The following is a 22447-nucleotide window of genomic DNA, read 5'->3' on the forward strand; positions in this document are numbered from 1 at the left end:
GTATCCATCCCTAGCGCCTAGCAAGCACATAGTAGGCACTCAATGTTTTCGGAAGGTGTCACGAAGGTTAGAAATTGTGCCAGATTCCCTATAGGATATAAATACACATTAGAAATGGATTTAGCCCTTGTGTACGCAGATAGCTAAAGTACAAGATGGGTCCAGGTGGCCTGAGAACTTCAGCAAATATGCTGTGGGTATTTTATTGGCTTATTACTTCTAGCTGGCTTCTTAGGAAATGACATTTAAGCTGCGTCAGATAAGCAGAGGCTCAGAGGTTGGACAGCTAGTGAGGGTGGTATGTATAAGGAAAGATGACGTATTCAGTTTGGTTAGAATATACTCCTGACGAAGTAAGAAGTTAGTTAGAAAGGTAGGTTACAGGGCAGTGGAAAGTCTTCAGATCAAAGCTGAGTTTGGGTTTTGTCCTGCTGGCACTGTGGAAATTGTTTTTTTCCCTCCTTAAAGGGCACTTAGGGGCGCCTGGGTGGCTCAGTCGGTTAAGCATCTGCCTTTGGCTCAGGTCATGATCCTGGAGTCCCGGGATCGAGCCCCGCATTGGGCTCCCTGCTCATCCAGGGGTCTGCTTCTCCCCCTACTCCTCACCCCACTCATGTGCTCGCTCTCTCTCGCTTTCTCTGTCTTGTGCTCGCTCTAAAATAAATAAGTAAATAATTTTAAAAAGGGGGTAGTTATGTGACATGTTTGGACCTGCATAAGAGGAGACTGAAGACTCAGGTTTGTTTTTATTATTATTAAATGTTTTATTTTCATTGCAGTATGTTAGCAAAGTGTTCTATTGGTTCCAGGTGTACAGTGTAGTGACTCAGCAGTTCTCTACATGACTCTGTGCTATCCTGATGAGGGGACTCTCTATCCCCTTCACCTAGTCCGCCCCTCCCCCAGCCACCGCCCCTCTGGAGCCATCAGTTTGTTCTCTGGAGTTAAAGCCTGTTTCTTGTTTTGTGTGTCTCTTTTTTTTTCCTTTGCTCATTTGTTTTGTTTCTTAAATTCCACATGTGATTGAAATCATATGGTATTTGTCTTTCTCTGACATATTTCACTTAGCGTTATCCTCTCTAGTTCCATCCATGTTGTTGCAAATGGCAAAATTTCACTTTTTATGACAATATTCCACTGTGCATGTATATACCACATCTTCTTTATCCACTCATCTGGACAGTTGGGCTGCTTCCATAGTTTGGCTAGTATAAATAATGCTGCTGTAAACATAGGGGTGCATGTATTCCTTTGAATTAGTGTTTTTATATTTTGGGGGTTAATAACCAATAGTGCGATTACTGGATTGTAGGTCAGTTCTATTTTTAACTTTGTGAGGAACCTCCACACTGTTTTCCACAGTGACTGCTCCAGTTCAATTCCAGTCAACATCCTCACCAACACCTGTTGTTTCTTGTGTTGTTGATTTTAACCATTTTGACAGGTGATATCTCATGATGAGTGTGATGTTGAGCATCTTTTTGTGTGTGTGTTGGCCATCTGTATGGAAGACTGAAGTTTGAATTGTAGAGTAGGTGGGGGAAGGTAGCAAGGAACTTATATTAGAATAATAATATAATTTAAAGATAGGAAGACAACAGTGGTCAGCAAATGGACAAGTAAATCTGATATGGAGAATAAGGGAAATGAAAGAAACCAAGAGGACTCTAAGGTTTTGAATTTGTGGGAAGTAAAATGGTGTTGTCATTAAAGAGAACATGAAGTAAGAACAGATTTGAGAAGGAAGATTAATTTAGTTTTGAACATGTTGCTCTGAGGTGCTAGCATTTGAGTGGAGGAATGTGCTTGGCAGTTGGAGAGCTACCAAGGCTTAAGATTTGGGAATCACTTGCGGAGTAGTTTCTGAGAATGTGAAGGAAGCTTGAGAATGTGAAGGAAGAGTCAAGAGAGTACATGGAAAAAGGAAAGTAGCAGAGAGTATATTCTTGGGAAATAAAGAATAAGAGGAAAAGCCAGAGAAAGACAAGCCAGTAGGAGAACTGAGAGAGGACATTACAGAAACCAAAGAAAGATATTTTCAGGATGATCTAAGAGTCCAGAAAGAGCTCTGTGGTAACCTTGAGTGTGATCTATATCTTTTTGGTCATATCATACGTTGTTCTGTACTGTTCTTTCCTTTTTTTTTTTTTTAAAGATTTTATTTATTTGAGAGAGAGAGAATGAAGAGAGAAAGAGCACATGAGAGGGGGGAGGGTCAGAGGGAGAAGCAGACTCCCTGCTGAGCAGGGAGCCTGATGCGGGACTCGATCCTGGGACTGCAGGATCATGACCTGAGCCGAAGGCAGCCGCTTAACCAACTGAGGCACCCAGGCGCCCCTGTTCTTACCTTTTTTTTAAATATTTAAGTAATCTCTACCCCCATTGTGGGGCTCGAAACCATGACCCTGAGATCGAGTCGTGCGGTCTACCTACTGAGCCAGCCAGGTGCCCCATTGTGTGATATATTCTTGATCTTGTTTCCTTTTTGATAAAATAGTAAAAGTACTAACAAGCAATAACTGAAGGATCTCAGAGTGCAAGGAGGACAACGGTTAAGGGTTAAGGGAGGTTAGGGATTGAATAAATGCTTGTCTTCCTATCTCACACTTGATCAACTTAGCATATGAATTATTTTAGACTGTCTTCAAAGAATATATTATCACTTTTGTAAGTGCTTTCAGAAAACAAATCAAAAACTAGAAAGAGTAACTTGCTAAAGTGCAAGAAGACAGATCTCAAAGAACTGAAGCTGATCTGTTGAAAGCTGAGTGGAAAGATTTCAGTAGCATTTTGTCCAAGAGTCAGGACTGGAAAGCCTTGGAGTCTTTGGTGCAGCATTTTGTGTAGGAATAAAAGAGAAAAATCTCTCTATGAAAGGGAATGTTTAGGTACTCAAATTTGATCATGAATTGACTTGAAATTTTATAATCCACTTAAGAGAAGAATAGACTTTTGAATATATAAACACTAATGATTGAGACAAGGGGAAAATAAGTACAGTCGGTACCTGGTCTGGTGTATAACAGTAGGTAAAGCATCTGTCTGTATTTTGCTCTGTGTGGCAGCACATTAAAAATAAGAAAGATAATCTGGTTAAAGGACATACCTAAAAGTGGAGACATCATCTGGTGTGTTAAATTGGTACTATGTGGCATCTTTTTTTTAATTGAATTATAGTGGACACACAATGTTACATTAATTTCAAGTGTACGACAGTGATTCGATAACTCTACATTCTCTGTGGCATCTTTATGAGGTTATGAGAATAAAGCTCACTGATTGGTTAAGCACAGCAATAGCATATACAGTTAGGTAGGAATTGTCACATGGCTTGGATACTAGCATTTCCGTTTTGGTATAGGAAGAGGAGTTGTTTTGGTAAAACTTAACTTCTTTAAGGTCTGATTTAAGTGAAAATACTTGTTAGGTCTGGATATTCAAATTGAGAATTGTAATTTATTAATTTGTTAATTTATTTTTTAATTTGGATGAGTGATACGATTAGCTTTAAAATCCAGAATAGTGGGGCGCCTGGTGGCTCAGCCAGTTAAGTGTCTGCCTTTGGCTCAGGTCATGATCCCAGGGTCCTGGGACTGAGCCCTGCATTGGGCTCCCTGCTCAGCAAGGAGTCTCCTTCTCCCTCCCCTTCTGCCCCTCCCCCAACTTGTGATTTTTCTCTCAAATAAATAAATCTTTTTAAAAAATCCAGAATATCTTATGCAAAGCAGAAATAATATATTTTGCTTTTTTAGTATTTCCTTTCTTTTGTGAGTGAATGATTCTATCAGCGTACAAGTTTGTACCTTTATTTGTTGAGTTGTCTTATCTGTTATCCTCAAAAAGTAGATTTGTTCATGTTAGTTAATACTCAGAGGTATTAAAAGCCTTAAAATATATTACTGTTAAAATTTTCTATTTACCATCCAACATCTTTTTGAATGGGGGAAATAGGGGTGGGCCTACTGAGTGCAACAGTCTTTCCTGTGTTATATATCTGCATCTTTCATACGATGTTAGAACAAAAACAGTTTCTGAAGCCCTTCTTTGAACAAAGATAATATCAGAATATTTAATAGTGTCAACAGCACAGTCCTTCCTCTCTCCTTTCCTAGTTTTATATATATCTGAATAATAATTGCCAGAAAGTATATATGAAGAGGTTCTTTGTAAATATATGTTCATGTTTATATTAATTACACACCTGATATGGTGGATTCAGTGCATTTAAAATAAAAGTTAAGTTTATGTGTTTAATTATTGCACTTCTGATCATTTGTAGGCGCAACCTAACCAAACTGTCCCTGATCTTCAGCCACATGCTGGCAGAACTAAAAGGAATCTTTCCAAGTGGACTCTTTCAAGGAGACACATTTCGGATTACTAAAGCAGATGCCGCAGAATTTTGGAGGAAAGCTTTTGGGGAAAAGTAAGTCTCAAAATAATGAGAGAGAGAGAGTGTGTGTTTTAAGTAGGCTCCCAGCATGGATCCCATTGCGGGTCTCGAACTCACAACCCTGAGATCAGGACCTGAGCTGAGACCAAGATTCAGACGCTTAACCCACTGAGCTACCCAGGTTCCCCTCAAAATAGTGAATTTGAACTGTAAAGAACTAAAGCTTATGTTGTGGCGTTTTGCTTAATTCTTTTTAATCTTTTATCTAATTTTTAACTTTTTTTTTTTTTTTTTTTTTTTAAGTAAACGCTAACGCCATTTTGAGGCTCGAAATCACAACCCCAAGATTCAGAGTCGCATGGTCTACCAAATGAACCTGCCGGGTGCCCCTGTTTACTTTTTTAATTAATGAAATCATTATATCATGGGAAAGCATAGAGAAAAAGAATTAATATGTGTGTACAGTAGGCCCCCCTTATCTGCAGTTTTACTTTCCATGGTTTCAGTTACCTGAGGTCAGCTGTGGTCCAGAAGCAGTTGGTCTTCCTGATGTATTATCCGAAGGTCAATAGTAGCCTCACACTATGTTGCAATGCCTGCGTCTTTCCCCTCACTTCATCTCGTCACAAAGGCGTCTTATCTCATCATCACAAGAAGGGTGTGTACAGCACCGTGAGATACTGTGAGAGAGAGAGAGAGAGCCCACATTCACGTAGCTTTCATTACAGTGTATTGGTTATAATTGTTCTATTTTATTATTGTTGTTAATCTCTTACTGGGCCTAATTTATAAATTAAACTTTATCGTAGGTGTGTGTGTATAGGAAAATCTATAGTGTATTTAGGGTTTGGTACTATCTGCCTTTTCAGCCATCCACTGAGGATTTTGCAAAGTATCCCTTGCAGATAAGGGGGCACTATTGTACCTACCTCCCCATATTTTGGGGGGTTTTTGTTTCTTTTTTTAAAGAAAGCTTTGCAGATTCAGTTGAAACCTGTGCTCTTTAATTGAATATTTGTTTCTCTCTCCATCCATTCTGCTGTTAAGAGACGTTTATGTTTCACATGATTTGCTCTCACAAAACTGTGCTGCAGTGAACAAAATTATATTTGTCTTCATGTGCAAGAGCTTCTTCACGGTTACATGCCTGGGAGTGAAATAGCTGAATCGGGGTTTCATGTCCTCTGCTTTGCCAAATATTGCCTAATTGCTTTCCAAAGTGGTTATACCAGTTTCTGTCCCTATAAGTAGTATACACAAATTCCAGTAGCTCCACAATCTGGCTAACACTGGTAGTATGAATTGGGTATCATATTTTGCTTTATATTCCTGATAACAAAGGAGATTGGGCATCTTTTCACAATTACGACCCGTTAGGATTCTTATTCTGACTTGCCGTTCCTGTTCCTAACTTGTCCATTTTCCTACTGAGTAACTTGTCTTTTTCCTGTTGAAAGGTACAGATTATTAGTTACTTACATTACAAATATCTTCTCCTAGTCTATGGCTAGTTTTTCCACTTTGTTATATTGTCTTTTGATGTATAGAAGTTTTAAATTATATAGACAGATTTATGAATTAAACTTACGCTTTTAAGTATTAATATAAATGTTCTTTATCTTCTGAAATTTCGGATCAAGGAACTGAAAAAAGTAGCAATATGACTTTTTAGTTGAATATACAGATCCTAATGTAAATTTCCCTTTAAATGCCTTTTTATAAAAATATGTTTAAATGTAAAATATAGAATAATTAGTGATCCTTTTAACTTAACTCCATTAGAAAAGAGTTCAAAATGCCACTTTATCTCTTAATTTTTAGGCAGTGAGTACAGAAACTTTTCAAAGTCAATGAGCTTGTGTTTACGTAAAGATCTTGAGAAATACAAATCCCGTAGTATCTTGTGCTAGCCTTATCTGGGGTTTAATCACTCTTACGTTAATAATTTATTCCTCATCCCTTTCAGAACCATATTCTTCCTGTGCCTTAAGCCTAGCCTTAAGCCTGTTTCCTCGTATCTAGGCCTTGAGATTGTGAGTTCCTCAAAGAACTCATAATGTTTTATGTGCTTTTAAAAAGTTGGTTTAAATGTAAACTTTTCAGTTAGTGAAGGCCTGGCTACAGATGACATTTGTATAAAGAGTAATCTCCTCTCTCTTTCCATGTTTCTCTAAAGAGAACAAATGTGTGAAGAAAGATGAGAAAGGGGATTAGTTTGTGACATATTGCCAAAGAAGACTGGGGAAAGATTTCTCTGTTACTAATTTCCGTGTTAGAAAATTAAGAAATACATCATTTCTTCCCTTTCTGTTCTCAATCCAAAATAGAACTTCACTTCTCTAAGAGAGTTGAAATTGATATTGAAACCTTAATATGGCTTTTTTTCTTGGTTTATTATAGCAATGGCCAGAATTGTCTTTTGTTATCTCAGTCTGTACCTTCCCTTCCACCCCTGCTCCCCCATCTAGGACAATAGTCCCTTGGAAGAGTTTCCGACAGGCCCTTCATGAAGTGCATCCCATCAGTTCTGGGCTCGAGGCCATGGCTCTGAAATCCACTATTGATCTGACCTGCAATGATTATATTTCAGTTTTTGAATTTGACATTTTCACACGACTCTTTCAGGTAGGATACTAAAATGTTGGCTAAACTAGTTGCTACTTTTCTGAAGAGAGAGCTCTTTAAAAAAATAACATCTGGGGGTTTATATATTATTTAAAAGTATTTTTAGTGTAGAAATTATAAGCAAAAAAACCCTCACTATTTTTATCTATTTATTGTTAAAAATAATAACTATATAATCTGCTTTCTTCCCCTCACATTTATAATCTCTCTTTGTTAGTAAATATTCTTTTGCATCATTTTAATGATTGTAGAACATCCAGAAAATGGGTATAATGTGATCTATTTAATCAGTTTCCTTTTGCTGGACATTTATATGTATGTTTCCAACTTTTTCTCCTATTGTATTGAAATTTTTGACTTATTGACTTGCATTGATGCTTCAGAAAGAACTCATTTATTTCTTTACGTAAAGATAATGTGTGTATGCCAACTTGCATAAGCCTTTATTTGCAACTTCTTAGTTGTACATGTAGGCCCCTGCTGTTGGTTAGAACTGCTGTAAAATGTCTTGAATTTCCTTCTGTGATGAAATTTCTTTGTATAACCATATATTTATTTCTTCTTAGCTTTTCTGAGTTCTTACCTCTCAAACATATTTTCCTTGAAGTAACAGTATAATTGAAAATTTGTGACAGTGAATGGAGAATTGAAGTTGTTTTCCTTCTGTTCTTCATTGCTCTGAAGGATGGTCAGCTGTCTTGAGCCAAGTGGTCTGATTGAGCTCTTGTTCCCTTAGCCCTGGTCCTCTTTGCTCAGGAACTGGAACAGTCTTGCCGTAACTCATCCTGGTTACATGGCTTTCCTGACCTATGACGAAGTGAAAGCTCGGCTCCAGAAGTTCATTCACAAACCAGGCAGGTCAGTGCCGTGAAGCAAAGAGGTTTATTCTCCTAAATTTGATTCTCTTGTGACCTCTGCCAGGATGGAGGAAACGTGATCGTGGATTAGTTCCCCAGTTGCTGTACTAGGATTGATGTCTGTTTACCAGAGGAATTGACTTATTCAGATCTTATAATCTGATAAATGCTTTCAAGCCACTTAAGAATTGAGCTTAACGTATTTTTTGCTTTTGGTCTGGAGTCACTGTAGAATTTATTATTGATCGTCTGTTTGATTTTTGTCTCTGTCTTGCCTTCCACCCTAATATAAACATGTAAAAGGTTCTATTCATCTCTGTTCCCAGTTACATTTTCCGGCTGAGCTGCACTCGTCTGGGTCAGTGGGCTATTGGGTATGTCACTGCTGATGGGAACATTCTCCAGACGATCCCTCACAATAAACCTCTCTTCCAAGCCCTGATTGACGGCTTCAGGGAAGGCTTGTGAGTATCTGCTGTTTGCCACTTGCTGGAGTCTAGGAACTTAGGGGTGTAAAATTTGATCATCAATGACTTGATTCCAGGTGTCTTCATGGCTGAAGATTCAAGAAACATATTAACAAGTTGTATTATTTTGACCTTCAGCTTCCATAGGACTTTAGTTATTCTTTGAGTGAAATGATTTTTCTCTAGCGCTTTAGTTATTACCATGAGCAAACTGTATCTCCTCTTCCAGATGTTAACTTATCTTCAAGACTTTATTCGAAAAGATGCCAATTAGCAGACAGTGTTACCAGTTATTTAACTAGCTCACATTAGCGTGGTTAGATATTTTTAATAACAGCAGGCTCAGTGGCCTTCATCTGCCCGAAGCATTTTGGTTTGGCAGTATTTCTTCAGGGTTTGGGCTTTTGTAATCTATGCTAATATTTATGACTTAAGTTCCTATTTATTTCAGAATGCTATTCCTTTGGGAACTCAGATTGATTATCACTTGGTAGGCACTAAAAATACTAGCAGTTGACCAGCTGTCAGAAAGCTGCTTGCGTTTGAAGCAACGAGGAAAGTCCATTTTCCATCGTGCATCATGTTGGGCAGCAGCCTTGGAGCTGAAGGGGGTGCGTCTCCAAATATCAGAGCAGGCCAACACGCCAGGCTTCCTGGTAGTTGATCTCAGGGGCTTACTTTGCTTCCTGTTACATTTCTTTTACATTGGTGTCTCTCAGTGTTAAATACCCTGTAAATAAGGGTATTTTAGGCCTTTGGTCAAAAACAAATGGTGCTTAAATTAAGAATTTGGAGGCACCTGGGTAGCTTAGTGGTTAAGTTTCCAACTCTTGATCTAAGCTCAGGTCTTGATCTCAGGGTCGTGAGATCAAGCCCCGTGTCTGGCTCCATGCTGGGAGTGGAGGCTACTTAAAATAAAAAATAAAATAAAATAAAAAATTAATAATTTGTATTTTGTGGCCATCCATAGATTAAAATAGGGGTTGGCAAACAGTGGCCCACAAGCTAGCTGTTGTGGTATGGCCTGGAACTAAGATAGGTTTTCCTTTTTAAAGTGTTATTTAAAAAATAACAACCAAAGAAGAATATATGACACAGACTTCTATGGCTTGCAAAGTCTAAAATATTTACTCTTTGGCCCTTTACAGAAAAAGTTTGTCAGCCACTCAGTTTAAAGATAAAGCCTGTGGCATTGTGGTCTAGAGAAGGAGTGTCAGTGTTTGGAGAATATCTTCTTGGAACTGTTCTGTGTTATTTATTTTTTGGAGTGTTTATCTTTGATAAGTACAAAGACTTCTCTTTGTACTTACGCAGAGTTGCCTATTTATTTGAGAGAGCATGCATGAGCAGTGGGAGGGGCAGAGGGAGAAAGAGAATCTTAAGCTGAGTGCGAAGCTGACAGAGCAGGGCTCAGTCTCACGACCCTGAGATTATGATGTGAGATGAAATCAAGAGTTGGACATTTAATGGATGGAGCCACCTAGGCGCCCCCAAAGTTGCTCTTTTAGACGAGAGAATTCCTAGATATCATTTGTCTGTATTAGCAAGCAGTTATAAATTGGCTTTAGTAAAACCCTAAGGCTGGTTACTCTTTTTACAGCTATCTGTTTCCAGATGGACGGAATCAGAATCCCGACCTGACAGGCTTATGTGAACCAACTCCCCAAGACCACATCAAAGTGACCCAGGTGAATCTTGTTTTACATCCTCACCGTGTCTCTAGAGGCAAGCTTTTGTATGTACTTGACACAGCTGACAGTGGTATGAAGTGATTGGAACACTTATGTTTTAAACCACCGACTAGCTTAGGGAGTTCAGGTGTGTGTGGTGTCTCTAAAGAACTTAACATAGGACCAAGACTGTGTGTTTTCTGTGTCAGAGAATAGTGACCACTGTGTGGCACTTCCATAGAAGCAAAATTTGTATAGAGAGTAATGGTCTGTAGTTTTCCTGGTGTTAGTGTTTAAGGTTGAAATCATTCATTCTTTCAACAAATACCTGCAATTGGCTGAGTAATCGATTCAATTTTTTTTTAATCAAAGGAACAATATGAATTATACTGTGAGATGGGCTCCACCTTCCAACTGTGTAAAATATGCGCTGAAAACGACAAGGATGTGAAAATTGAGCCCTGTGGACACCTCATGTGCACGTCCTGTCTCACATCCTGGCAGGTATGGATCCAGACCATCTCTACTATGTAATTCTCAGAAGAATTGGGGGTTTTGTATCCTGTATGGAGAGAAAGGATGGCCTGGTTTGTGGGGGAGGTTTTAAGCTTCTGGTTTCTTTTTTCATCTTTAGGAAATGTATTTCCTAGTGGACACATATTGTCAGTACTTTCACATGCGCCTGTGACCGTCTCCCGTTTGCTCTGCAGGAATCAGAAGGCCAGGGCTGTCCTTTCTGCCGATGTGAAATTAAAGGTACTGAGCCCATTGTGGTAGATCCGTTTGACCCTCGAGGAAGTGGCAGCCTCCTGAGGCAAGGGGCCGAGGGAGCTCCCTCCCCAAATTATGAGGACGATGACGATGAACGAGCTGATGATTCTCTGTTTATGATGAAAGAACTGGCTGGTGCCAAGGTAAGACTGCAGGTTCAGAGACTGGCAAACTCCACTGTGAGTTGTGTTCTAAAGGAATAGAACACTTGATGAGATCCAAACCACAGGCTGACATTTACTGAGCATTTACAATGTGGGACACGCCATGCTCAGCGCTTCCTTTTTTTTTTTCCTAAGATTTTATTTATTTATTTGACACACAGAGAGAGAACACCAGCAGGGGGGAGCGGCGGGCAGAGGGAGAGGGAGAAGCAGACTCCCCGCTGAGCAGGGAGCCCAATGTGGGACTCGATCCCAGGACCCTGGAATCATGACCTGAGCCGAAGGCAGACGCCCAACTGACCGAGCCACCCAGGCGTCCCAGCACTTCCCTTATTTTAACTCCTGGGCGCCGGGGTGGCTCAGTTGGTTAAGCGACTGCCTTCGGCTCAGGTCATGATCCTGGAGTCCTGGGATCGAGTCCCACATCGGGCTCCCGGCTCAGCGGGGGGCCTGCTTCTCCCTCTGACCTTCTCCCCTCTCATGCTGTTTCTCTCTCTCTCTCTCAAATAAATAAATAAAATCTTTGACTCCTGTAATCCTGTCCTTGTATATACTCAAATAACCCAAGATAGGTACTCTTATTCTCATTTAGCAGATGAAGAAATCAGGGCACGGCAAGGTTAAGGAATTAACTGAAAATTACACAGCTGCAGCCAGACATTCGGCTTCAGAGCCCATGCTCTGTGTCCTAGAACTGCGCTCTCCCCAGCTTGTTGGAGAGAACGAGAGGCGATAAGACAGTGGGGTCCTATCGTGCTGCTGTGAGTAGAGTCTGGTGCTCCAGTCTTCTTTCCTAAGGGGTCCTGGTGCTAGAAAGTTGGATTGCAGAGGGGAGAGGCACTATTAGTAACCAGACATAGCGACTGAAGTGACTGGAGGGTGGTAGCAGGTACCAGGTAGAAGCTAAACTGGAAAGGCCCCAGTAAAGAGAGGAGACCTACAGACTAAGAATGGATGGGATCAGATTCCGTAACATCAGTGGGTAGGGTAAAACAGGGATCTGTTCACTAATTAGAAGTAAGGGAGTCTTGGAAGATGTTAGCCAATACAGGGCAAACAAAGGTTCTAGGTTCTAATGTGCTTTAGATTCTCTAGTTCAGAATGTTATATAAATTCATGGGCAGCACCTCACTGCCTGGCACATAGTAGATATTAAAAGAATGGATTTGGTGGGGGCGCCTGGGTGGCTCAGTCAGTTGAGAGTCCTGTTGATTTTGGCTGAGGTCATGATCTTGGGGTCCTGGGCTCCATGCTCAGTGGGGAATCTGTTTGGTATTCTTGCTTTCCCTCTCACTCGCCCCCCCGCAAAATAAAAGAAAAAAAAGGAATTGATTTGATCTCTTAAATGATTGTATCCAGTGTGTCTCCTCCTCTGTGTGCTCGGTGCCACTTGCCTTATTTCAGGCTGTCGTCGCCATCTCTCTGCCTACTACCAGCACCAGTGATCTACAGCGCAAACCCGACCATCCCGTTCCTTTGCCTCGTACTCTGATGACTTCTCATTACTTAATGGGTTAAGCCATTCTCCTTTCCAGGCACTTTGCCCTCAAAATCCTTTTTGCTCTATGTTTTGTGGTCCAGCAGGGCCAAACCACTAGATATCTCTCCATGCTTTTGTCTTGGTAGTTTCTTTTCTTTTTTTTTTTAAGATTTTAAAAAATTTCTTTTAGGGAGCATGTGAGCAGGGGGAGGAACTTGGGGGGAGGGACAAGCAGACTCCCTACTGAGTGGGGACCCCCCACACACCAACACGGGGTCCAGGACCCTGAGATCATGACCTGAGCCAAAACTAAGAGTCAGATGCTTAACCGACTGAGCCACTCTGTCTTGGTAGTTTCTTTGTAATTTAGTTGAGTTTTCATTTCCTAGGAAACCTTTCCAGACTGTTCCTGCTTCCCCCACCCCGAGTTCACATGTGTTGACACACACATCATTTCTAGGTCTGCCTGGGTGTCTCTGAGACCCTGAATGTGTCTGCCATAGAATGAACCACCTTGGAATATTTTATTACATGTATTTCCTGTTATGTTGTCAATTCCTAGAAGGCCAGAGCCGCTATATAAAATTGAGCACACAGTAATTACTTTGAATGTGTGACTGGGAATTGAAACGACTTCAAAGCAGGAATTAATAAATCTATGCTTTATCAATAACAGGCAGTTGAGGAAGTCTGGAATGAATTGTACATTTTTGGTTTTTTGAAGTGGACAGATTTTTTGAAGTTTTTTCAAGTTTGAAGTTTTTGAACCCCTTATAACAGGTTCCTTGGGTCCATTTTAAGAGATTAATTTGAGAGTTGCCTGGGTGGCTCAGTTGGTTAAGCGTCTGCCTTCGGCTCAGGTCATGACCCCAGGGTCCTGAGATCAAGCCCCATGTCCGGCTCCCTGCTCAGTGGGGAGGGGAGCCTGCTTCTCCCTCCCCTCTCCCTCTACGCTTCCCCTCTGCTCTCATGTTCTCTCTCTCTCAAATAAATAAATACATGAAATCTTTAAAAAGAGATTAATTTGACCTCTAAAGCAGTTTTATGTTCTTAGATTTCTGTCTGTTCATGAAAATTTATTGGTAACTCCTGGAATATTAGGGAAGCCGAATAAAAAGTGATTTTTGCTGGATTTTTTTTTTTAAGATTTTATTTATTTATTTGAAAGAGAGAGGGAGAGAGAGAGTACAGAGGGAGAGGGAGAAGTAGACTCCCTGCTGAGCAGGGAGCCCGACATGGGGCTCCATCCCAGGAGCCTGAGATGGTGACCTGAGCTGAAGGCAGCTGCTTAACCGACTGAGCCATCCAGGCGGCTCCTCCTGGATATGTTTATTTGAAATTAAAATTACCCTTTTTCTTCATGCAATTTTATAGGTGAATAATACCTTTTTTTTTTTTTTTTAAGATTTTACTTATTTGACAGAGATACAGCAAGAGAGGGAACCCAGGCAGGGGGAGTGGGAGAGGGAGAAGCAGGCTTCCCACGGAGCAGGGAGCCCGATGTGGGGCTCGATCCCAGGACCCTGGGATCATGACCTGAGCCGAAGACAGGCGCTTAACGACTGAGCCACCCAGGCGCCCCAGAAGAATAATACTTACTGTGGAGAAATAGGCATCACATTCAGTGTTGATGTGGGTACAAATTAGCCCATCTTTTGGAAGGACACTTTAACACCTATCAAAATGTATAATGGTCACAGTTTGAACTAGCAATTCCAGTTCTAGGGATTTATCTTAAAGGAATACTCAGATAAGCACACAAAGATGTGGATGCAGTTCTTATAGCATTATTTGCAATAATGAAAAATTAGAATCAACTCACATGTCCAGCAGTAAGAATTTATGATATGTCTATGTGTTTGTATTCTATTGCTGCCATAACAGATTACTACAGATTTAGCAGCATAAAGCAACACAAATTTATTGTTACAGTTTTGAAGGTGAGAAGTCCAACACATGTGCCATCCAGCGAAATCAGGGTGTCAGCAGGTCTGTAGTTCTTCTTAGAGGCTCTAGGGGAAGATCCATTTTCTTTTTCATTTGGATTTGGCAGAGTTTAGTTCCTTGCCAGTTGTAGGATTAGAATCCCCATGTCTTTGGTGGCTGTCAGCTCATGGTCCCCCAGCTTCTCGGGGTCAGCCACACTCTTTGGCTCCTGGATTCCTTTCCTCTTTCAGCCCTCTATCTCTGAGGTGCTCCGCTTTTAAGGACTCCTGTCATTAGATTGGGCCTATCCAGAGAGTCCAGGATAATTCCCCCATCTCAAGATCCATACCCTCAGTCACATTTGCGAAGTTCCTTTTACCAAGTAAAATAACATATTCACAGTTTCTGGGTTTTGGGGTGTGAGTAAACATCTTAGGGCTGGGGGATAGGGAATCTTCATTCTGCCTACTGTAGTCCACATAATGGAATGCTGTGCAGAATGAGTTCAGTTTACGTATACTTAAGTGGAAAACTGTATAATGAATACTAAGTTTAAAAAATATAATTGTATACTATGTATAGTATCACCTTATTTCTCTAAAAAAAACTATTTTAACATGCATAGGGGGAAAAATTGACTACCCACTAAATTGATATAATTTCTGAGGGCGTAAGTTTAGAGGACTTGAACTTTATGGGATGTTTGAATGTTTTGCAATAAACATAGTACTTTTGCAAGGTGTTTGTTATGCTGGGTAAGAGGCTCTCTATTGAGTACTGTAAGTATTGAATGAAATAAGAAAGCTGAGATGAAGGCCTGCAAGGAGCTAGTAGTTGTATTTGAGAAGAGAACATGCATGCAGGCGAAACTATTTAACATAGGCAGACAGCATACATTGTTTTAGATATTTGGGTACACGCTGTAAGTGCTGTAGGACTTTAAAGAAAAGAAGAAAATGAACCCTTTTTAGTTGTAGCTCATCTGTATGAATGATTTTTAAATTTAGTCATTTAAATAAAAGTAATAAACGTACACTGTAAAAATTCAGATAGAGAAAAAACAGCTTCATGCATTGTGCTGTCACTTGACTATTCCGTAACTTAGTTTCTTAATGGACATTCATATTATTTCCAGACTTATACAGACTGATATTCTTTTCAAGTCTGTAGGGTAAATTCCTAGCAGTGGAATTGCTGGATAAAAGTGAATGTACATTTAAACTCTTTGATGGAGGAAAGGATATAATTAGGGGAGGGGCACATGGGAATTGTGCGAAGCTGCCCGGTAGGTACTACGTGAGTGTTTATTATTCTTTGTGTGAATAAAATATTTTATAAAATATTTAACTTTTTTTGAGTAGATAACTAAAATTTATCCCCAAGTTTTTGTCCTAAAATCACTCCTGAAGATATATGAGACTAGGGGAGTGCCTGATTTGTCGCATCCTGGGTGGCTGTCATTGGGGTTTTTTTGGTTGCTGTCTTATTTCGATTTGTTTTTAATGCAGTCAGTCTACTTATTACAAAATCCAAATGACAAACGCATATGGATTTTTTAGTAAGTTTAAAAGACTTGCTAGAAGGCTGGCAGAAACCTTGGCTCCCTGCCTCTGCCACCTTCACCTCTTCCATGGGCCCCACTCACATTTGTGGGTTCTTAACACCTTTCACACCATATACATAAACTGCTCTCTCTTGCCTCTTCAGCATCAGTCATCTGTTCACTTCAGGTGTTGTAGAAAAGGATTGATTATCTCCCTCCTTCCCACACCATATCTCCCCACTATGGTTATTTGAGTGTTTTTTGGCCAAATCACTATTCGGTGTGTAAATGATTTTGCTCCTTGCTGTTCCAAGCAATACACTATGATGTAATTGCTGTTGTTTTCTAATACGACCTTCTGCTTTTCCTGGGATAACTGCTGTGTGTGTGTGTGTGTGTGTGTGTGTGTGGGTGTGGGTGTGTGTGTGTACACATACACATTTGAGAGAGAGAGCGCATGAGCATACGAGCAGGAGGAGGAGCAGAGGGAGAGAATCTCCAGCAGACTCCACTGAGAGGGGAGCCAGACGCGGGGCTCGATCTCACGACCCTGTGAGATCATGACCTGAGTCAAAATCACAAATTGGATGCTTAACCGACTAAGCCTCCCAGGCACCCCAAATTGCTTTATTTTTATTTCCTTAGTTTTCCGTTTGTACCTATCACTATCAGGTCTTACCAAGCTGTCTGACATCCTCTCGGTATAATTTTCTATGAAGTAAATTCTCTAAATACAGTAGATACTATCTAACATATGACGGTGACATGGGAAACATGGCTCCCACATTTTCCTCTTTCTTGCTTTACTTCCTTGTTTGGGTGAAGTGTGTCTTCAAAAAGGTGAGAGGTAAAATTTTTGAGATGTTTGATATCTTAAATGTTTTTGTTCAGCCTTCAGACTGACTAGTTACACAGTGCTCGGTTGAAAAAAACTCTATAAATTGTTATGGCTTCACTTTGCTTCTAGGTTCTAGTGTATTTTTGCTATTTGGTGCCCCCTTTCCCTCTATCCCAAGAAGCTTTTAGGTTATTCTCCTTATCCTTGTTTCGGCGCTTTTTGGTTTGTTTGTTTGTCATGGATTTTTTTTCCTTCATGGGGCTGGCTATGCAGTGAACCCTTTCTATATGGGTATTTATGTCCCTTAGGTCATAGAACCATTCCTGTGTTATTTCTCTGATCATTTCCTGTCCACTTGTGTCTTTTCTCCTTTTCTGGAACTTTATTATATGTTGTAGTAAAAGAACAGTGCAAGGATCGGTTATGATGTTGAGCCCCGAAGAGTGTGATTAGCTCAACCCTCTGCACTTCAGGAAGGGGAATGAACGATGGATGGTGAGAGGGGTTGAAATAGGCAAAGAGGGGCACCTGGCTGGCTCAGTTGGTGGAACGTGCAACTCTTACCTCGGGGTTGTGAGTTTGAGCCCCATGTTGGGTTGGGTGTAGAGATCACTTAAAAAATAAAATCTTAAGGGCGCCTGGGTGGCTCAGTTGGTTAAGCGACTGCCTTCGGCTCAGGTCATGATCCCGGAGTCCCGGGATCGAGTCCCACATCGGGCTCCCTGCTCAGTAAGGGAGCCTGCTTCTCCCTCTGACCCTCCCCCCTCTCATGTACTCTCTCTCTCTCTCATTCTCTCTCTCTCAAATAAATAAATAAATCTTTAAAAAAAAATAAAATAAAATAAAATCTTAAGGGACACCTGGGTGGCTCAGTCGGTTAAGCAGCTGCCTTCAGCTCAGGTCATGATCCCAGGGTCCTGGGATTGAGTCCCACATCGGGCTCCCTGCTCGGTGGGGAGCCTGCTTCTCGCTCTGCCTACTGCTCCCCCTGCTTGTGTTCTGTCTCTGACAAATAAATAAAATCTTAAAAAAAAAAAAAATCTTAAGAAAAAAAAGGCAGAGAGGGCTTTTCCAATTGGGAAACAACCTGAACAAAGGCAAGGAGGTAGGAATTCTAGAGTCGAGATTGGTGGGAAAGTGGGAGTTACTGGTAGATGGTTTTTGAGCTATTTCATATTCTAAGGATGGCTACGTTGGTAATGGTGAGCAAACGGATTTGGCGAGATAAGAAACCGAGAATTGCAAGAAGGTGGTTTTAATAGATCAGATCTGAGATGGTAAGCAGAATGGAAAGGCCGATAAAGATACGAGACCCTTTCATGAAAGAATCAGCAGGATATAGTGACTGGCTAGAAATTGATGAAGTGACAGCCCAATAGCTTCTCACACGCTTAACCCTTGAGGTGTGCTAGCTGCTCATGCTGCATCACTCACGCACCAGGGACATGGAGCTCTTTTTCTTAAGCATGAGTAAAAGCAGGTAGCTTTGATGAGGGCTTTCTTTGCCTTCATTTACCACCCAGCATTAATGATCGGACTGAGTATGTGAATGGTTATCTTTCTGTCGTCTTACATAAGTGCTCATAATACGTTTTTGCCTATATTCCATCTGTATTGCTCCCTGGGAGAAAATGCAAATGCCAAGTAGCATTTTATATGAATTATGCATATCTCTTGATCGCTTGCCTGGACAAGCTTATCAGCATTCATCACCCTGCTACAGGCTTGGAAATGGGAGAGGTTATACATGTATTGCTTTGTCTAATTTGGCACCTCTTTTTAAGAACACAAATTGATGGAAAATTTTAATCCCTTTAAATTACTGAATTGAAAGAACATTTCTTCAGAAGGACTCGAGATGCTTTTTAGTGATACTGTTGATTCTTTTCCTCTTAACATCTTTATTTTTTTCTTTTTCCTATCATAATAAGCCGTGGAGAATTTCTCATCTTTGATCTCTTTCGTTGTTCTGTGCCTTAAATGTCATTTTCCCACGTGATTTGTTGAGAGGTTAATGTCTGCTCCTTCCTTTTTATATGGGTTCCTATTTTTAATTTTGAAAAGATTTTTTTTCTTTCTCTGAAGATGAGGAGGTGGAAAATTATAATATTTGTTTTCAGTTGTAAGCTAGGAAGCTTTTTGTAGCACAGCCATTTCTAGATGCTTGCCTGTAGCTTGCATCTGCTAGTAGTAGTATTTCTGTGATTGAGAGTGCCCTCTTATGGTGACACAGAAATAATTCAGGAAGCCTGACCCATTGGTAGTTACAGTCAGTGTTCGTATAGTACTTGCTGTCTACAGCTTTAGGAGGAGTTGAAAGATGCCACTCCCTCATACAAGAATAACCTGTTAGGAAATTTTATTTGTGTCAGGTGGAACGGCCTCCTTCTCCGTTTTCCATGGCCCCACAAGCTTCCCTTCCCCCAGTGCCGCCACGACTTGACCTTCTGCAACAGCGGGTATCTCTTCCTTCAAGTGCTTCTGGTCTTGGAACTGCTTCTAAGGTAAGATGTTATCCATTTCTACAGTTTTCTCATTCTTTGTTGTGGCTTATAGTGGGGGTGTTTTAGATCAGTGAGTTTTGATTGATTTGCTTTCCTCGTGCTTCCACAGGTAGCTTCTGGCTCCCTTCATAAGGACAAACCATTACCAATACCTCCCACACTTCGAGATCTTCCACCACCACCCCCTCCAGACCGGCCATATTCTGTTGGAGCAGAAACCCGGCCACAGAGACGTCCCTTGCCTTGTACACCGGGCGACTGTCCATCCAGGGACAAACTGCCCCCTGTTCCCTCTAGCCGCCTTGGGGAATCATGGCTGCCTCGGCCAATCCCCAAAGTACCTGTGGTTGCCCCAAACTCTAGTGACCCCTGGACAGGTAGAGAATTAACCAATAGGCACTCACTTCCATTTTCATTGCCCTCACAAATGGAACCCAGAACAGATGTGTCCAGGCTTGGAAGCACATTCAGTGTGGATACCTCCATGGTGAGTCCTGTCTTTGACATTTTTTAGCCTATTAACAAATATTTTTGGATGACATTTAATGGGTCAGAGTTTTGTGATAGGTTTTGTGCAGGATTCGGAGACGGTGAAACATCCCTACCCTCAGACGTATATATACCCTCAAGAAGTATATTACCAGAGCAGATAAAGCATGTTTGTAAATACCACAATAGGTATGTGTGTGCACCTGTGTATATATGTATATATGGCTGGATTCATATATATTGTGGAACTAGAAGTAGTTTAATTTGAGTGGAGCAGAAGTTTTGTATGTCAGAGGAGGGAAAAGGTCTAGAAAGGGGCATTAATACTAGATTAGAGGATTTTGAAAATCCCATCAAGGCCAAAGGAATTTGAATTTATTTGGTAGGAAGTGAGCATTTGAAGGTATTAAATTAGTGGAGTGACGTGAGCAAAATGACATGAGCAAAATGATTTACAGAGATAAATCTAGTAGTAGATTATCTACTAATAAATGTATTGCTAAGAGAATAGCTTGAAAAAAGGTTAGCGGTTCATTGTATATAAGCATGAGAGAAGGGGTCCAGACCGGGGGTGGGGGGGGTTATTTGTTCTTTTGTTGGTTCATTTGTGTATGTGCTCCACAAAAAATCCTACCTTCACAAAGTTTACATTCTAGTGGAGTAAAGACAAACATGGTAGGTTAATAAAACAAAGGGCTTTGGATGCTGATGAGAGCTATGGAGAAAAATAGTGGAAAAAAAAAGGGGTATCGGGAAAGTTGGGGTGGGGGGTACATGGAGGGATGGGGTACAATTCTGAGCAAAGATCTGGAGCGTTGGTGAGAGCGAGCCGTGCTGATTCTGAGGGAGACCCTTCCAGGATGAAGGGAAGGCAGGTGAGTTGGGGAGAGCATAGCGCTAAGTAATAAGCAAGAGGGAGAATGCTCTAGTGCGCGTTTCATTGACCTGCTTTCTCTTGTGTATGTGAGCAGTGTTATTTCTTAGGTGCTACACAAATAGTTGAAGGTTAATTAGCAGTGTAACTACATAGTAATGCTGCCAGTCCTCTTCAGACAAATTAAAAAAAAGGCAGGGGAGAATAACTTGTGAGCCATGAAGTTGAGGAATATGGTGGGGCCCTTACGTGAACTGGGTACTTCTTGGTGGCAAGAGAAGGGGGATGGTCACTTACAAGTGGCATCGAGTGATAGGCCATCTAATTCGTGAGAATGAATTAGGTCAGGCTTTCTGGTGACCTCACCGTAGAAAGAGGTATAGATTTTTAGAGCTAGAAAGGGTATTTGCAGAGACAGCCAATTTCCTTATATCTTCTAGAATCAGAACAAAAACCCCCATTTCCTTGGCTCTTTTTAGATCTCTGTCCTCCTCACCCTGACATTTAAACTTTCTTCAGAGCCTGAAAGCAGCTCCGCTTTTGGTCAGACATAATAACCCCTAAGCGCGGCATTGAGAGTGGGGTCGGGGTCTGTGTTACTGTTCTTGTTATTTTGACTAGGTTGGAGAAGTAAGAGGAGTCACTGAATTGTGTTAAGAAGGTTCTTTCTCACCAATTTTCTTTCCAGAATGTGAATAACAGCTCATTAGCAGGTGCAGAGTGTGAGCACCCCAAGATCAAACCTTCTGCATCTGCCAATGCCATTTATTCTCTGGCTGCCAGGTAAGTGCTAAGGCTGTGTCTTGTGGAGCGGACGTGCTCCTGCCCATTAGCAGCTTACTCACAGAACGTAGAAAACCCAGAGTAGTACGAAGAAGAAAGTAAAAACTGATCTGTGTTTGTATAATTCAAAATTAGAGTTTCTGTTTTGGTCTCATTCTTTTTATTTTCTCTGTGTGCATGTACATAGATCAGCCTTGCTGGGCTTCATGATTTTATTAATCTTCCCAAAGAAGCAGTTTTAGTTTTGTTGACTTTTGTAAAAAAAAAAAAAAAAAAAAAATCTTAATCATTCTTACAGGGGCACCTGGGTGGCTCAGTCGGTTGGGCGGCTGCCTTCAGCTCAGGTCATGATCCCCGGGTCCTGGGATCGAGCCCCGCATCAGGCTCTCTGCTCGGCGGGAAGCCTGCTTGCTTCTCCCTGTCCTTCTGCCTGCCACTCTGCCTACTTGGGATCTCTCTCTCTCTCTGTCAAATAAAAAAATAAAATCTTTAAAAAAAAAGAAAAGAAAAATTAACAGCAATAACTAATAAAATAGAGCAGTTACAACAATTTACTATAATAAAAGTTGTATGAATGTGGTCTTTCTCAGAATACTACACTGTACTCACCCTTCTTGTGCTCATGTGAGATAAGCCTATGTGATAAGGTGGAGTGAGCAGAGTGACGTAGGTGTTGGGACATAGTGTTAGGCTACTGTTGACCTTCTGATAATACATCAGAAGGAACCATCTTGCTTCCAGACCGCAATTGACTATGGGTAAGTAAAACCACAGAAAATAAAATTACAGATAAAGGGTGACTGCTGTACCATGTTTTGCTTATCTGCTCATCGGTGGACGGACACTTGGATTACTTCCACATTTTAGCGATTGCAGTGATGCTGCTGTGAACAGGGGTGAACAGATCGTCTTCGGGGCCCTACTTGCAATTCTTTTGAACGTATACACAGAAGTAGTATTCCTGAATCATATGGTAATTCTATTTTTAATTTTTTGAGACACCATCATACTGTTTCCCATGCCCTTTTTGTGGCATCTTTAGGCTTTTTTACATTTGAGATCA

At 40.9% G+C, this 22447-nt stretch overlaps 1 protein-coding gene and 1 non-coding gene across 4 annotated transcripts in view; both read left to right on the forward strand.

The window, feature by feature from the left end:
* Positions 1-22447, forward strand: part of CBL (Cbl proto-oncogene) — an 83018-nt gene that overhangs the window by 45764 nt on the left and 14807 nt on the right. For all 3 annotated transcript variants that reach the window (XM_027579215.2, XM_027579216.2, XM_027579217.2), the window contains 10 exons: positions 4280-4426; positions 6862-7018; positions 7755-7876; positions 8202-8339; positions 9943-10030; positions 10385-10516; positions 10723-10926; positions 19107-19238; positions 19348-19725; positions 21290-21384. In XM_027579215.2, coding sequence (XP_027435016.2) covers positions 4280-4426; positions 6862-7018; positions 7755-7876; positions 8202-8339; positions 9943-10030; positions 10385-10516; positions 10723-10926; positions 19107-19238; positions 19348-19725; positions 21290-21384 — 1593 coding nt within the window. The remainder of the gene's footprint in view (positions 1-4279; positions 4427-6861; positions 7019-7754; positions 7877-8201; positions 8340-9942; positions 10031-10384; positions 10517-10722; positions 10927-19106; positions 19239-19347; positions 19726-21289; positions 21385-22447) is intronic.
* LOC113915615 lies at positions 20656-20785 on the forward strand. Its single transcript, XR_003517760.1, has one exon. It is a non-coding gene; the product is annotated as a small nucleolar RNA SNORA19 (small nucleolar RNA).

The sequence above is a fragment of the Zalophus californianus genome, chromosome 11 (genome assembly GCF_009762305.2).
Source record: "Zalophus californianus isolate mZalCal1 chromosome 11, mZalCal1.pri.v2, whole genome shotgun sequence".
Taxonomy (NCBI): domain Eukaryota; kingdom Metazoa; phylum Chordata; class Mammalia; order Carnivora; family Otariidae; genus Zalophus; species Zalophus californianus.